This window comes from Dioscorea cayenensis, unplaced genomic scaffold (genome assembly GCF_009730915.1).
Source record: "Dioscorea cayenensis subsp. rotundata cultivar TDr96_F1 unplaced genomic scaffold, TDr96_F1_v2_PseudoChromosome.rev07_lg8_w22 25.fasta BLBR01001521.1, whole genome shotgun sequence".
Classification (NCBI taxonomy): Eukaryota; Viridiplantae; Streptophyta; class Magnoliopsida; order Dioscoreales; family Dioscoreaceae; genus Dioscorea; species Dioscorea cayenensis.
In genome coordinates this window covers 11,235-29,541 of record NW_024087912.1, presented here as the reverse complement: position 1 = coordinate 29,541, position 18,307 = coordinate 11,235, and the positions used below count along the sequence as shown (strand labels likewise).

Sequence of the window (18,307 nt, the reverse complement as noted above, 5' to 3'; positions counted from 1 at the left end):
AAATTTTGCAAAGTTGGGCTAAATAGATTCTTTGATAATATCAATCATGACCTTTAAGGTGTGGAGTTCATAAAAAATTCTTTGATATAGTAGTTATCAATCTCACTTTTATTTTCAATTATTGGTTTCTCTAGTTTTAAGTAGAAATCATACCTTTTCCATTGATTTACTGTTTTCTTTTCATGGCATATATTTGTTTATGGTTTTCCCATGAACATAATTTAGATATGTTCTTTTGTTGTGCTATATAATCTAAGTGCATTGTGCTTTAAGATAGAAACTATCCTTGATCATGGTATGATTACTTATTTGGCATATTTTCTAGGGATCAATGCTAGCTTATATGCAAAATAAGTGATGGAGAATTGTTTTTGTTGTTTATTTTCATGCCTAGGTCTGTCCTCAATAGAGTGTTGTGGATGCAATGTCTCCTACATCAGAATTGTTCTTCTAGTTATCTAAATTTTAGTTATGCACAACCTAAAATTTCAAACGTTTGGATGTTTGTATGTAAACTTTTATTAGTTTATGTCCAATATATTGAGCAACAGACATGTATGTGACGATGTATGTGGTGAGGAAGGATTTGCTATGAACTGCTCAATATATGGAAATGTCTTAATTATATGATTAATTTGGATGTACTCAACCTAGGTCCAACCCTAATGATTTGAGGGGTATAAAATACCTGATGGTCACAGTGTATTCATACATGAATCCCCATTATGCTAAGTGTGTCTAGTACAAGGGCGTTGGTCACACAACCTAGTACAACCTAGAAGTTGAAATATAGAGTTCTCATGCAAATCAACACATCAACGATCACAAAGCTTAAACCAAATGCATTAAACAACTCAAAGCATTCAACTAAACAAGTTCACCCCAAGGCTCACCTACATCTGGTGACCTTGGGGTCTAGCCGTCCATACAAGCAAATACACAAGATAGGTTCATGGAAACAACTATAAAATGCATGATAAAACTCCCTCAAATGATAGAAACAAGAAGAGGAGAAGGAAAGGTGTGGATGGCTTCCATGGACGCCGTAATGGGGGCGGCTTCCCTCATCATTTCCAAGCTTCCCCAAGGTGAAATCGGTGAAGATCTTGCCTAATAACGCTTCTCCCTTTGATTCTCCCTCACTAAATCATGAGATTTGGCCTCTAAATACGCTGGTGAAGTCGCCTCCTCCTAGGGTTTTTCGGGTGTCAAGAGAAGAGTCCCCCCCTTTTAAGCCCTAACTTTGCCTTTAAAGAGCTCCACCCGAGCGTGATGTTTTATAGTAGGGGTGTCATTAATTTTATATCTTTTCTAAGTTCAAAAATTATTTACAGCAGAAAGGGCTACCCCTTTTGTAGTGTGTAGTCACTCAAGACAAGTCGGATACACTGTATGCCCTATCAAAAGAGTGGGCTGCCTCTTGGGAAGTGTGAAAGCTACTGACTATAAACCCGTAGTATGAAAGCCGCCTGAATCTTGTATGAAAGCCGCTTGAATCTTGTATGAAAGGGCTTCCTCGAGAAAAAAAAAAGTATGTGCATACTTGTTTTAAAACTTAGTTAAGTATAAAGATGAGTTAAATAATGCCCTGAAAGTTTTTGCAACACACTCCAAACTATAAGACAATGAAATAAGAGACAAACACTTGAGAGAGTATTTTTCGTCGTAGAGTTGACTACTCTTTACAGAGCATGTTTATGATATCCAGCATTTGATTGTTTCCTTATACTATTGAAACTCCATCATTTTTAGCCTGAGGTTAAGCACTTATCATGTCTTTCAATTTTCATTTTTCTCTATTTGTTTGAGGACAAGGAAATGCTTAAATGTGGGAAGGTTTGATAAGTTCTTGAAAATGTTTATTTTACATATCATTTATACTACATTAGCTTGAGATTTCACATGTTTAGCACCAAACTAGTACAGAATTTAATTCTTTTGTTCCCTATGGGTTGTTATTTCATTTAAGGGTTAAAGAAGCGAATATGGAGGCATTTTGAAGCAGAAGAGATCAACTTGCTAAACCAAAGCACCATCACAGCCACAATGAACGTTGTCAGATGTCACCACGGCTGTTGACGACTTCCATCACGACCGTTACTCAGTCGTTCCAGTGTGGAGCCACAGAAGATAGCACAGAAGTCATAATGGCCTTCACAATGGCCGTTGTGAATTATAACGTCCATGGCTAATTCACACAATGCCGAGACAGACTATGCCAGGACACGACTTGCGGCCCAAGCAATAGAAATTTACTCATGACGGCCTTCACAACGAGCGTGGTGACGTCGTGGCAGACTAGGGTTATAAATACCTGTAGGTTTTACAATTCGAGAGGGAATTCTTTTGCCAAATTTGGTTAGAGACGGCTGAATTTCTAGAGTCCTGCGTGGCTAGAGACGAGATTTATCATTATTTCAGTGGATTTCGGTGAGTTTCTCAAGGAGGATTCAACGTGCATTGATAGTGGAGAGCGCTCGAAGAGATTTGGTGTTTTCTTGACAATCTTGGGACCTTCTCAATATCAACCATCGGTGACCTATTGGAGGGAGTTAGTTTAGAAATTCTTTTGTTATTTCTTTCTGTGGATTATTCTTATTCATTGGTTAATATTTTTATATCCATTAGAGGGCCCCAATTCGAATGGAATTGCATGTCAATGTACCTTAATCTTTACTTGTGAATCTTTATTGGCAATAATATATTCTTTTTGGTTATCTTGGATTAATTACATGATTCTTTTATGCTATTTTGTTGATGTTGTGAGGAAGAGATTCCCACACATTAGAACATCCATGCCTTGTTAGATTAATGCATGCGCTAAGAAATTAGGTATAGTTAGGTTTCTGTATTAGGGTTTAATTAACCCTTTTAGTGGAGTTCTTGAACTTAAAGCGGACATAGGAGGTTGGGGTGAAGAGATTCTATCTTAAGTTGCTAGTGCTTTAGACCTTGTTACCAAGAGATTGGGACCAGTAGGCCCTTGAATTCCCCTGGTCCAACACTAGATCAAATTGTCACCTCTTAACGTTATATTACAAGTAATTATTGAGGGAATCATCATACGATTATCCAACTCCTTCAATTGCAATTTATGATCCTCAATTGTATTTTTAATTAGTTTGTAGGAATAGATTTAAGAATCAATAAATGTCAGGCTATTGATTAAGCGAAAAGGAAGTAATATGAGCCTCTCATCATTCCCTGAGGAATATGACCCTTGTACTCACCCACTAGGTATTACTTGACAACGTGTGTACTTGAGGTATATACACACAAATCGTGTGTCACACAATGATCTGTAGCGGCAATAAATTATGCCGCTATAAGTCCTATAAGGGCCGAAAATTTCTTCCGTCAGATTTTTTTGGTATTCTATAGCGGTGGGAAAATTAGCCGCTATAGTCTATAGAAGCCATTGTATTATCTTGAATCCAGTGACTTAAGCATGATGCTTTAATAACTAGTCAAATCTACTTCTCACAAATATAGATATATGAAAGAGTATCAAGGACAACATTAATATTTTAATTAATTAATCTCACGCCTTAAAATTGACATAAATGAGAAAGTAAAGATCCTCTTTATTTTTTTTTAATCAATAAAGAATCTTGTTCAAATTCAATGAAAGCATTCTGTAAATCAATTTAATTTCTACATAAGATGCTTTCTCAATGATGCTTGTTCTAAATGAGTCTAACTTATTCTCCGCCATGGTTAAATATCTCACTCATGGAAGCGCCTGATATCCACTTTTCTCATTGATTTTCAAATATTGTACCTACATAATGATAATGTTTTAGTTAGCAAGGAGAGTAGAAACAACATTTGCAATCCTTATGAATAGAAAAAATTAAATAAATGAATCAATGGACAATTTATCACTGAAAGATGCCACTCACAAGCAATCATCATAAACTCACCAAATAGTCTCGCCTAACAGATTTGCTGCTGATACATAGTCAACTAAGGGAAACTCTTCTACTCTAACACTAGTATTGTAATTGTTATGATAACTTCTTGAAAAAGGCGACTAGATAGCCTTTCAATTGTTGATTGAATATAATATATTAGACATTCAATCTTAAAACCAAAAGCCAAAGTAAGACTTTGATATGGTTGAAAATAAAATCACTCCATATGTTCCTTTGGCTAAACATAGAGACACAAGGCTAGAAACCAAACCGTTGATCTTTCAAAATGACTTATGATTCACATTCTCTAAATTCATCAATTATTCCTTACAGAAGGCACACTTATACTTGAAACAGCATAGGTACACTTCATTGATAGAATTGATCTTTTTGTTTTTGCTTCTGCTCTTTTCACAAACCAATGTGCACCGAGGAGTTTGCACTGTGTAGTTGAATTTTTCTCCTTGCTAGCAAGTTCCCTTCCAGAGAAATTGAACATGAGCCATGTCTTCATCTTTGAAGCTTTTTGATTCTGGCCAAATCCCTGCATGAAATTTTAATTAGTCCATGTTTATCTTAATTTTAATTCTATCATTGACCACGATTTTTTCTTTTGTATTGAAATAATAGCGCCTGTATATATGACACCAATGATGACATCAAACTTTATGCATTTTTGCTTCAGTTTGGAGGTTTTTTTATGGAATGTGAATTAGAACCAAATAAAATCCCAGCAATTAGTTGTTTATCTTGTGCACTAGGTTTGGTATCATATGAACAGTGCCCAACAAGTTCACAAAACAATTGATGCCTTAAACAAGCAGACAGACTAGACCATCATAGTTTTACAACACCATCGCAAACCAAACCATTAACAGTTACTGTTTCTTTTTTATTAATCAAAATCAATTCAATAAAGGAACAACAAGGTCTAAACTCACACATTAACTGACAACAGCATCAAAACCCACCATTTTTCTCATTTCAAAGTTGGCAATCGATGAAGATTAAATTAAGTCCTTGTTTTATATGAATTAATTTTGCCTCTGACATTTTGGCCATTTGCTATCTTACTAATAAAAGCTTTTCTCATATAAGACCATCATAATTTTCAAGGGTACATGTTAAAGATAAAGACCATCATGCTTTTTCTAAGAATTTGTCAGAAAGGAATTTTAGAAGCATGTTGTGCTTTCATTTTCATCTACTCCACACAACAAATTGACAGATCCGTAAGGGGTTTCTGCAAATTAAGCCAAATAAATAAATGAATGAAAGGAACATATAAGGTCTATCTTAGGATTCAACAAATGCTTAACATAACAACAACTCAACAATTGCAACATATGGCACCAAAGAAGAACTGTGGCATCTCCATATTGGTTCACAAATTAAAACTTCAAGGAAATAATGGCAGTAGTAAATTAATCTTTAACTAAACCAAAGTAGTGATATAGACCAAAATCTCCAAAACATAGATTTGCATAAACAATAATACAAAGCTAAAACAAATTAGATCTACAATAATAAATCTCTAATTTGCCCAACATAACAACCAAGAGCTCATAGAATCATTTAACAACCAATAAAGCTCTAATATTTCAGCAAATTCCCACAGAGAAATGCTCAAAAATAAAAAAATTCATTGATTACAAGTAGAATTACAAGAAATAAATACAATCTGATGTGGACTAATTCAAACCCACGTAGTACCCCACTTTTCACTTCACACCCACTATCTCCTTTTGCACCCATGATCGCGAACACATGAAATGTTCATGTAACTAAGCATATATCTATAAATAGCCTCCCTCATTTAAAAAGAAAGGGGGGGGGGACTTTGGGAAAAGATCAAAGGAAGACGAACGTCTATTCTCTACTGACTTAGCCATCAGAGTGTTTGTGGGGAACACTTCCCACACTGTAACAGGTCTTGGCATCTAGAGAAGGAAAAGACTCCAACTCCTTTTGTTCGACCTCCAAACTCGAAGTTCTACAAGTTCAATGCCCCCAATAAATTCACTGTTGTATTTTGGCCAACAACAGTTGGCGCCGTCTGTGGGAAACGATCAAAAGGCCATCACGCAAGGTTACCTTCGTGTAGTCTCTTCAATCAAGGCTAATGCCACCAAGGAAGTCCCAGACATCACGCTCTCAGATGGCTACTACTCAAGATGAAATGATTCCTCAAAGTGAAAACCTTCAAGAACAGTTAGAGGTTCCACCTGAGCCCTCAAGAGATACAGTGCCAACGATTCCTTTAAGCGAATATGATGCGCTTAAAAAGAAGTTCGATAAAAACAACAGAAAGTTGGATGATCTAATGCTCTTTGTCCAACAAGCTTTACCTCAAGCAACACTCCCATCCAACCTTTATCACAAGGGAAAGCAAGCTATGGAACAACAAGAGCAAGGTGATCCACATCCTCATAACCAAGAGAGGGTTGAACCTCCACTAGCCGAAAAAAATACAGAAAAAATCCAAGAGGTGGTAGAAAGCACCTACAAAGGAGAATCAAAAGCATTTGAGAGAGATGCGGGGTAATCTACCTTTATCATAAAGGAGACAGCTGATCTAAAAAAAATGATTGAACAGGTACTGGAACAGAAGAAGCTGGTTCCTACTGAGGAAACACCACAGAGAAGTAAGGTACCTTTCGTCAAGGAAATCATGGTAAAGCCACTACCCAAAAAGTTCAAGATACCACAACTAACAACTTATTCCGGAAAGGGTGACCCTTATGACCATATGCAAAACTATGAGGCGGTGATGCTTCTTCATGGATGGGAGGATGCAATCATGTGCCGAGCATTTCCGCTCACTTTAACAGACCACGCACATATATAGTTTAATAATATGAAGGAAGGATCAATTTCAAACTTCAATCAGTTGAGGAAAGAATTTATAGATGCATTCCTTATTAATGCTAGAAGAAAGAAAGACGCTTCGTATCTTCTGACCATTAAACAAGAAGAGAAAGAGAGCCTGAAAGATTATGTTGAAAGATTTCGTGCTGCTACCTTAGAAGTACAGGATCTTCAAGCCACAGTGGCAATATCAGGAATGCTTCAAGGGACAAGGTCAAGAGATTTTCAAAAATCCCTTTCCCTAGATCAGCCCCTCACTTTGGGAGATCTGTTCAGTCGAGCTAATAAGTTTATCCTTTCGGAGGATATTATGAGGCACATCAATGCTGGAAACAGAGATAAGAAAAGAAAAGATAGAGATGAAACAAATGATGAAGGGAGAACGACTGGAAGAGGAAATGAACACAGACAAGTTCCAAAACTCAAATTTGAGAACTTCACACCATTGAGCCAACCACGTTCTACTATCCTGGCAAGTATAGAAGGATCTGGGCTCCTTACCTTTCCTCCTAAGGCAAACAAGACAATGGGCAAATTTACGGACGCATACTGCAGGTTTCACAAAACCCATGGACACTCAACTGATAGATGCAGAGAACTAATAAATGAGATTGAATCTCTAGTGCGCCAAGGAAAGCTTAACAGATTTGTCTACTCAGAAGCATGGAGAAACGGGAAACCATCTTACTCAAAAAAGGAAAGATCTGAAGATTACAAGGGGATGAATGATAAAAAAGACTCCAAGACAAGGGAGAAAACCCCCCATTTTAGACAACAACCCATCTCACCCAGCAATACATGTTATCATCGGGGGTGAAACTTTAGCAGGTGAGACCTCTTCATCAAGGAAGGCTTATGCAAGGCAAGCTTATGAAGTTAACAACATCATGAAAACACAAGAGAATGAAGAACCTATTACTTTTACTTCCGAAGATCGAGGAGATATTGGCATGCCCCACGATGATGCAATGGTTATTTCCGCAACTATTATGAAGTTCCCAGTAGAGAGAATTCTTATCGATAATGGAAACTCGGTAAACCTTATCTATTGGAACTGCTTTGAGAAGATGAATTTATCGTGTGATAGATTGAAGAAAGTGTCATCCCCACTGTTTAGTTTCTCAGGAGAATCAGTTCCTATCATGGGATCAATCCAGTTGCCAATCACGCTAGGTGAGGAACCACGTCACATTACAAGAATGGCAAATTTTATGGTAATTAAGTCCGTGTCCCCAGCTTACAATGCAATCTTAGGAAGGCCTTTGCTTAATGACATGAGAGCTGTGCTCTCTTCAAGTTATTTGCTAATGAAGTTTCCAACCTCAAGAGGAATAGGGCAAGTAAGAGGAGATTAAAAGAAAGCTCGTAGCTGTTATGTATCTTCCATCAAAGGGAAACAATTGTTAAGGGATGAAACCTTGGCAATCTCAGAAGACTCAGCTGATAAGCCAAAGCCTATGGAAAAAGTAGAACCTGTGAGGCTAAAAGATGATGATCCAGATAAGGTCACTTACTTAGGGAGCGGAATGACCGAAGAAATAAAAAGAGAGGTGGTCGCTTGCCTGAAAAGAATGTGGACGTATTCACGTGGACACCATCTGAAATGCCAGGTATTAGTTTGGAGGTGATTTCTCATCACTTGAATGTGGACACGAGTATAAAGTCGATAAAGCAGAAAAGAAGAAATCTGGCACCCGAAAAGCAACATGCTCTAGAAGAAGAGATAGATAAACTAATTCAAGTTGATTTCATTGAAGAGGTCCAATACCCAGAATGGCTTGCCAATGTTGTAATGGTAAAGAAATCAAACGGAAAATGGAGAGTATGCATAGACTTCACTAATCTTAACAAAGCTTGCCCAAAAGATTCATATCCTTTACCAAGAATCGACAAGTTAGTGGATGAGACCTCAGGCTATGAGTTGCTAAGCTTCATGGATGCTTTCTCAGGATATCATCAGATAAAGATGAATCCCTCAGACAAAGAAAAGACTGCTTTCATCACTGAGAAAGGGACATATTGTTACAAAGTAATGCCTTTTGGACTAAAAAATGCAGGAGCAACCTATCAAAGAATGGTGAACAAGGTATTCAAACACCTTTTGGGTAACACTATGGAAGCTTACGTCGATTATATGATCGTCAAGACCAAGATAGGTGAATCTCATACAGAAAAACTCAACCAAGTCTTTGAGGTATTAAGGAAATATGACATGAGGCTTAACCCCAACAAATGTACATTTGGGGTTCAATCTGGGAAATTCCTTGGTTACATGATAACTCGAAGAGGGATAGAAGCTAATCCAGAGAAGCTTCAAGCCATACTTGAGATGAGATCTCCATCATCTATGAAAGAGGTGCAACGCTTAACTAGAAGAATAGCCGCCCTAAATAGGTTCCTTTCCAAGTCAGCAGAAAGGAGCCTTCCCTTCTTTAAGACTTTAAGAGGTGGGAAGAATTTTGAATGGACTTCAGAATGTCACAAGGCTTTTGAAGTGCTAAAAGAATATCTGAAGCAGATATCTCTTTTGACTAGACCTGAGCCTAAAGAGCCATTATTTGTATATTTGGGAGTTAGCAAGATGGCTTTAAGTGCAGTCTTATTGAGGAGGGAAGGAAAGGTGGATAAACTAGTGTACTATGTCAGTAAAGTACTTCAAGGTGCAGAATCTCGATACCCTTTTGCTGAAAGGGTAGCATTAGCACTTGTGATGGCTTCCAGAAAATTAAGACCCTACTTTCAAGCTCATCCTATAGTGGTCTTAACAGATCAACCTTTATGTCAAATATTGCAAAGGCCAGAATATTCTAGAAGACTTACAAAATGGGCGATTGAACTAGGAGAGTATGATATTTGCTTTGAACCTAGACAAGCAATCAAAGGTCAAGCTTTAGCTGATTTCATAATAGAATGCACTGGAGAAGAGGAGCTAAACAAAGTGGATGAATACATATGGAAGATGTTTGTAGATGGAGCATCAAGTTCATCAGGGAGTGGAGCTGGGATACTTCTGATCTCTCTCGAAGGGAATATACTAGAGTATTCATTACGCTTTGCCTTTTTAAGCTCAAACAATATTGCAGAATATGAAGCACTCATAGCAGGAATGAGCTTAGCCAAGCAACTACAGGTGAAAAGATTGATGGCACATAGTGATTCATAACTAGTGGTTCAACAATTTCTAGGAGAATATGAAGCAAAAGAACCGATCATACGCCAATACCTTCACAAGGTTAAAACCATGTCTCAAGAGTTTGAAGAATTCCAATTATTACAAGTTAATATGAATTCAAATAGTCATGTAGACGCTTTGTCCAAATTGGCCTCATCGATGGAAACAAAGGGAAGGATTGTACATCTTGAAGAGCTTCAAAGGCTAAGTATTGAAGAGAAGAACATAGCAAACATTGAAGAGGGGAATGATTGGAGAATACCCTTTAAGAAATTCTTAAAAGATGGGGAGCTACCTTCAAACACACTGGAGGCCAAAAAATTAAAGATGAGAGCAGCTCGTTTCACGCTGATAAATGATGTGCTCTATAAGAAGGGGTTTTCCATGCCACTTTTGAGGTGCCTCCATAAACAAGATGCAGAATATGCGTTAGCAGAAGTCCATAAAGGGATATGTGGACAACATATGGGTACGAGAGCCTTAGCAGCCAAAGTCTTGCGTGCAGGATTTTATTGGCCTACCCTGAGAGATGATGCTTCAAAGAAGGTAAAGAAGTGTGATAAATGTCAGAGGTTCGCACCTATCCAAAAGTCCCCTACCTCAATGTTCAGAAGTGATAGTGAGCCAACCCCATTTGCTAAATGGGGATTAGATCTCTTGGGACCTTTTTCCCCAAAGCAAGCTGGAGGAAGAAAAATTCTTAATGGTGGCAACTGATTATTTTACCAAATGGGTAGAAGCAGAACCATTGGCAACAATAACCAGTAAAAAGATAGAAAGTATGGTTTGGAAAGACATCATCATCGATTTGGACTTCCCGAATATTAATCACGGATCGAGGAAAGCGGTTTGATTGTGACTCATTTAAAGACTTTTGTGAAAGGCTCCATATCCGACTTAGCTTTGCTACGTGGCATACCCCCAAGCTAATGGACAAGCGAGAAAAGAAGCAATCGAACTATCTTGGAAGGTCTAAAAAAATGCGTTTAGATAAAGGCGAAAAGGAGCATGGGCGAGAGAGCTTCCATCAATCCTTTGGGTGTATAGGACAAGAAGTAAGGTCTCAACAGGGGAAACACCTTTCAACCTTACTTACGGAACAGAAGCCTTAATCCCAGTAGAAATCGGGGCATCTTTCTCCAAGAATGGTTGAATTTCATGAAGAAGATAACTCGGAAGCACTTAGAAATAATTTAGACCTTCTAGATGAAAAAAGAGATCAAAGCTGTATACGTTTAGCAGCTTATCAACAAAGGGTGGCTCGTTACTACAACTCAAAGGTGAAAGAATGACCTATTGCTGAAGGTGATCTGGTGCTGAGAAAAATGTTCATCACCAATACTCTTATAGAAGAAGGGAAGCTCCGCCCAAATTGGGAAGAACCTTATCGAGTGAGAAGAATGATTGGTCCAACAACATGCAAGCTAGAATCCTTGGAAGGAAAAAAGATTCAAAAGACTTGGAACACCAATCATTTGAAGCTCTATTTTTCGAGACATGTACATTACGTAAATTGTATGTTATAAATCAATAGAAAATAAATGGCACCGTAGTTACGGTCCCGTGGTTTTTCCCTTTTATTGGGGTTTTTCCACGTAATTATCGTGTGTTTTAATTTTTTTCATGCTAACGAGGGCTTTTCAAGAACAAGATTGACATGATCTCACTTCAAATCCTTAGCAATGAAAGTACACATCTTAAGAACACGATCTTCTATAAAGGAAGAGATGAACGGTTCTCACCTTAAACTTTCATTCTACGGGGGAATGAAAGTACACATCTTAAGAACCTGATCTTCTAGAAAGAAAGAGATAAACGGTTCGCACCTTAAACTTTCATTCTACGGGAAAATGAAAGTACACATCTTAAGAACCTGATCTTTTATAAAGGAAGAGATGAACGGTTCGCACCTTAAACTTTCATTCTATGGGGAAATGAAAGTACACATCTTAAGAACCTGATCTTCTATAAAGGAAGAGATGAACGGTTCACACCTTAAACTTTCATTCTACGGGGGAATGAAAGTACACATCTTAAGAACCTGATCTTCTATAAAGGAAGAGATGAGCGGTTCGCACCTTAAACTTTCATTCTACGAGGGTATGAAAGTACACATCTTAAGAACCTGATCTTCTATAAAGGAAGAGATGAACGGTTCGCACCTTTAACTTTCATTCTACGGGGGAATGAAAGTACACATCTTAAGAAGATGATCTTCTATAAAGGAAGAGATGAACGGTTCACACCTTAAACTTTCATTCTACGAGGGAATGAAAGTACACACCTTAAAAGCCTGATCTCTTATATGAGAAGATATGAGCAAGAGAAGTCAACATATTCCTACAAAAGGAGGTCGATAACAAATATTTTCCACACATATGATACCGAGCTAAGAGTCTTAACAACAAAATATTATAAAAGAAAACTATAAATAATCACTTTTATTGAAAGTTCACACATCATCACTAAGCCCTAGATAAGGAAACTATAAATAATTGTTATAAAAGAAAAAAAGATTATTATGGAGCAGGATGTACATGTGGTTCAGGGGAAGGCATCTCATCAAAAATTTGCTCCTCATCCAAACCCTGCAAAGCTGAGATCTCATCATCATGACTTTCAGAGGAGACGCCATTCTTCCCAAAAAAACTCCCAAGGGCCAATAAGATCATCTAAGTCATCGTGAAGGCCGGAGTTTAAAGAGATAGTAACATCCTCCTCAGTGGGATCAAAGCTCCTCCAAGGTAAAGGCTCAACAATGGAGCTAGTCTTTGAAAAGACTAACTTAGGGTAAGCACGGTCATGTTCCTTCTCAAGAAGCTCTCGAGCAAGATAAAAGCCAGTCTTGCTGAAGGTAACACCGACTGCACATTTCCTTTGATAACAATTTAAAAACTCACGATATTCTCGGACAGCAGTAGCACGGATAGATTGTCGCTCAGCGTCGAACGCCTGACAAAGAGAAGATATCTCATCCTTCAATGCAGAAGTAGCTTGTCGTTCAGAAGCTAAATCTTTCTCAAGAGAAGTGATAGTCGAACATAAAGATGAAACCTTATCTCCGAGTCTCTTGTTCTCATCATTCAAGGTGGAACATTTGGATGCATACCCTCTCAAACTAGCAAGTTCCGCTTCTGAAGTTTGAAGATGGGTGGTAATATCCTTGTTGTGTTTTCGAAGGTCCTCAATAGTCAACTGCAACTTCTTCTGATGAATATTTGAATCTTCTATGCGTTGATTCAAGGATCTCATCAACCCAAACGCCAAAGAAGAACGTTGAGCAGCCTATCCTCAATAAAGAAAAAGACGTCAAAATTAAGTTATACGTAAGGAAAAGGTAAAACAAAACAGATAAATACCTCAACCAAAAGACGTTCAGCAACATCAATATTCTCCAGCATATCGGCAAAATAGCATTCCTCATCTCGTGGAAGAATGGAAGAATATATCAATCTAGAAGTCACCCCATGTCGAGTAATACTGTCTGTATCAACTAAACCAGGATAAAACCTAAAAGGTTCCGCTTTTAGAGTACTCCTAAGATCAGCATGATCTTTATATACTCGATGAATTACCTGAGGTGGTTCCATGGGTGGAAAGGTGAGGTTGATAGCTAAAAGAGACTCAGAGCGCAGTTCCCTTCTTTCACGACGCGAAACCACAAGGTTTGCAGATGATAGTAAAGGGTTAGAACCCTTTGAAGTGTCATTATTGCCTTTATTTGGAGGGTTAGAACCCTTGCAAGTGTCAAGGTTAGAACCCTTGAAGACATCAAGGTTAAAACCTTGGGGAGCATCAGGATTAGGGTCAGAGACCCTAGAGGAAGCCTTAACAACTTCAGAATTGACGAGGTTAGCACCTTTGGACGTAGGAGACTTCAATCTTTTGGGAGGAGGAGATGCACCTAACGTAAGAATCTGAGAAAATCCGGGTTGAGAAAGTTTCGAGGTCTCATTGTCTCGAGCACGCTTTCGTTGACCCGTTTGGAGAGCAGCAAATGAAGAGTTTTTGGATACCATATTTAGTAAAAAAAAAAAAAGAAAAAAAAATTAAATGAAAGCATGAAAACATTCATAGTCAATTAAAAAAAAATCACCATAGCTCGAATTGGTCTCTTTGCCTGTATCATCAGCATGAGAGGATGAAAGATTGGAAGAAGAATAAGAGGACAACGAAGGAGAAGGTTCAAGAACGCCCCACCCTGCTGCCCTTAAGTTAGAAGGGGGCATAAGTGTACTGACATTATGGCAGGAACGCTCAATGACATGAATCTCAAGAGCAAATTTCTCTCTGAGTGGGGCGTAAGGTTTTCTTGATACCCCCCTTTCTGTTCCAACACCATTGGTAAGGACCTTTCCAAGAACCTTTTGGGGGGTAAACAAGAACCCATCTGTCTTCATAATTCTTTATAGGAAGGAGATCATCAATAAGGAAAGAAGAAGTCCCATGAAGGACATGACGACCAGACTTATCTTTACAAGGTTGAAGCTCAAAAAAGAGATGAAATAGGTCGACTGAGACCCTAAGCCCACTTATAAAGCAAAAGATATGAAAGCCTATAAGAAACCTCCAAGAATTTGGATGAAGCTGAGCAGAAGATAGCTTGTTAAGCTTCAAGAATTCCATGATGAAGGAAGGCATAGGAAAGCGAATGCCCATATCAAGCAACGCCTCATGAATGGCAAAGGACATACCAGGGGCAAAACAAAAAGGACAACTAGGTTCACCAGGAAGACTAATTCTCCAATCGGAAGGAATCGAATACTTGGCCTTGAAACTTTGAACATCACCTTCATTAAGAGAGATAGGAAGACAGGCGCCTATCACGAAGTGAGACTGAGGTCCAAAAGATGTAACAGGTCTACTAGTTTGCTTCGTTTGAGCCATGACAAGGTGATGATATATATATATATATAGATATAGATATAATTAATTAATCAAAATAAAAAGAAATATATATATATATAATAAATATATATATGGCGGCAAGTGGGCAGAAGAAAATAAAATATGTATATAATATATATAGATATATTAATTAATTAATTAATTAATTAATTAATATATGCATAGGCGGACGGTTGGCGGAAGAAAAGGTAAATAAAATATATATGTGCATATATATAATATATACATATACTATTAATTACTTAATGTATATATTTCTAATCTTTAGTGTTGTCGGTTGATGAAAAGAAAAAGTAATTAACTAATTAATTAATTAATTAATTAATTAATACCTTCAAGCTTCAGAGAAATAAAGCAGTGCGAAAATCTTCGATGGTCACGGGAAGAATGCCGAAAAATACTTTAACTCAGGTGCGATGCCAAAAGTCTTTAACCCAATAGAGGCTGTGTGATTCTAAAAGTGGGGGTGGAGACTTCCTTATATAGAGATCGAAAGGTGAGAGTTCAAATTTGAGTTGAACTCAAGAGATAAATCTTTATCCAACGATAAAGATAAATTCAAGTATGTTAGAGCTTTATCCAACCATATTATCTAGATTTAAATTAGTTGTATCTTATCTGTAGATAAATTCAAATATTATTATCAGGATAAGTTTAGAAGAGAGAGAGTTTGAAGCAGATAAGGACCAACTTCTATCTTTAAGGTTCTAAACTAAAGATAGAAGTGGGGAGCAACTGATGTGGAGTAATTCAAACCCACGTAGTACCCCCACTTTTCACATCACACCCACCATCTCCTTTTGCACCTACGATCTCGAACACGTGAAATGTTCACGTAACTAAGCATATATCTATAAATAGACTCCCTCATTTAAAAAGAAAAGGGGGGGGGGGACTTTTGGAAAAAGATCAAAGGAAGACAAACGTCTATTCTCTACTGACTTAGCCATCAGAGTGTTTGTGGGGAACACTTCCCACACTGTAACAGGTCTTGGCATCTAGAGAAGGAAAAGACTCCAACTCTTTTTGTTTGACCTCCAAACTCGAAGTTCTACAAGTTCAAGGCCCCCAATAAATTCACTGTTGTATTTTGGGCAACAACACAATCAATCCACACATCTTTCTCAGAAATAAAAAATTCATAGATCGCAAGAAATAATTACAAGAAATAAGTCATCTCAAGGAACGTGGCCAAAAACCTTCACCCACACTAGTTCTACAAGATCAACAACAACGAAGAGAAAAGCTACCCAAAAAAAGACAAAAAAATCAGCATAAAATGTAGGCCAAAAATAAGACATGCTGATTCTCACCGATTTCCTATAAAACCGACTTTGAAGAAAAAAATGATGGTAAACTAGCTCAAGAACAATGGATAGAGAAGAGCGATGCGAGGGTTTTTTTTTCTAGTTTGGCGACCGCAAATGCATAGAGATGAAGTGAGGAAGGGTTTAAATTTTTAATTTACTTTTTGTTTGGGAGTTTATCGCTTAATTTACATTTACATTCCTTGCCCATTTATATAATTTTGTGAAAATTTCATTTAAATACTTCGTATGAGAGTTTTTAAAAAGTTTAAATTAATTTTTATAATTAAAAAAATTCTATATTAATATCAATATACCAATCCCTTGTTATTTTTATTTTTTAAAATAATTATTTTTATAATAAATATTTAATAAGCAAAACTATAATAATACATTTGGCATGATGGTAAAGGTCAACACCTTTTATAAGGTCTTAGCAAACTAGTGGACTAATAATAATAATAATAATAATAATTATAATTATTATTATTATTATTATTATTATTATTATTATATTAACATTAATATATTATTATTGTTGTTGTTGTTATTATTATAATAAATTTTCAATAACATTAAATTTCTATCGATGTGAAAAAAATTCCGAGGAGTGGATAATTTATTTAATCTTATAAGAAAAATATGGAAAGCATTGACAAGGAAAATTAGGTTAGTGTTTGCATCACAGCGTGCAAGAACCCTGTGACATCTTATTTGGTTAAATTCATGTAATTTTAAATTTAACATGAAAATAACATATTGTGACAAAACTTTTGCCACTAATAAGTTTTAATTTAATAAATAATACATAGCATCTAGGATCATTTTTTGCCGATAAATATCATTTTTATAATGAAATCTCTACGGACGGATTTATGAATTAGCCGCTATAAAAATTATTGTTAAAAAAATAATAAATAAACTTGTGCATATAGTAGCTAATTCAAAAATTTGCCACTAAAAACACATTTATAGAGGCTAATATACAAATCAAGCGCTATAAATATAATGAGTGTTAATCTATAGTGATATATTTGAAAATCCACAGCTATGAAGATTTAAAACTGCTAACTTATAAATTTTCAGCTAAATTTAGTCCCTATAGCCCAACTTTCTTGTAGTCTTATAGTAAACAAATTTATATCCAACATATAAACCTTAATCAAATATTAAAATATGATTACAAGACAAAAATAATCACAAAATCATATATGTATTTTTCAATTTTTCTACACTGTTTAAACACATTCAAATTTTCAACTATACCCTTATCCATTTTTCATAAAACCCAAAAATAATCAATATTCACCATTAATGAAAATATACGACCCATTGAGCGTCTATTTTTCATATATTTATGTGGGCTCCTTTTTCTCACACGCCTTCCGATTAGGGTTAACCGACTAAAAATGATGGATCACAAATCAAATTTTAATATTTTGTAAACTTCGAGGGATTATGGGTTCATGATTTTCATTAGGGCAAGCCTCAATGTTGATTACCTCGGACATTATCGCAGAGCACCTCGATGAAGAAAATAAGTGTGGACAAGGAAACAAATTCTGACAAATAAATTTTATTCATTTCAATAAACATGAATTCATAGACTTCATTGAAAGCACAAGAAGTTTGAAATTTAATCATCTTGACGCTAACAATGATTGTAGTCTTTTTATCTTTTTCGACTATTTCACCGAATAGCACGCTTTGACTTTTTGTTAACTTTTTGGTCATCAAATCAGCGGTTGAAATATACATCTTGAACATGATTTAGAAACTTGTGAAGTTATGTCTTGGATATTTGAATTTGCATCTTGGATTTGATTTGAAACTTGATTTGAATTTTTCATAGCTTCAACTTTTCGTGCTATTGAAACTTTTTGCAACTTATGAACTCTTCAACGCTTTAGGCTTGAGTTGTTGACCTCATTTGTTGATTCGTTTAAAAACTTGGATATTTGATCTTGCATATTTGAAACTTGATTTGAATTTTTACATGCTTGAGCTTTTCATGCTTGTGAAGCTTTTTTACAACTTGTGAACTCTTCAACGCTTTATTCTTGATGTTGTTGAGCTCATTTATTGATTCATTTGCAACTTGGTATTTTGGACATTTGAATTTGAATTTTTTTATTTTT

At 36.4% G+C, this 18,307-nt stretch overlaps 1 protein-coding gene across 1 annotated transcript; it reads left to right on the top strand.

The window, feature by feature from the left end:
- The first annotated feature begins 6,771 nt into the window (after positions 1-6,771).
- Positions 6,772-7,599, top strand: LOC120256592. Its single transcript, XM_039264252.1, has one exon. The coding sequence runs from the start codon at positions 6,772-6,774 to the stop codon at positions 7,597-7,599; it is 828 nt and encodes a 275-aa protein (XP_039120186.1).
- The last annotated feature ends 10,708 nt before the right edge of the window (positions 7,600-18,307 follow it).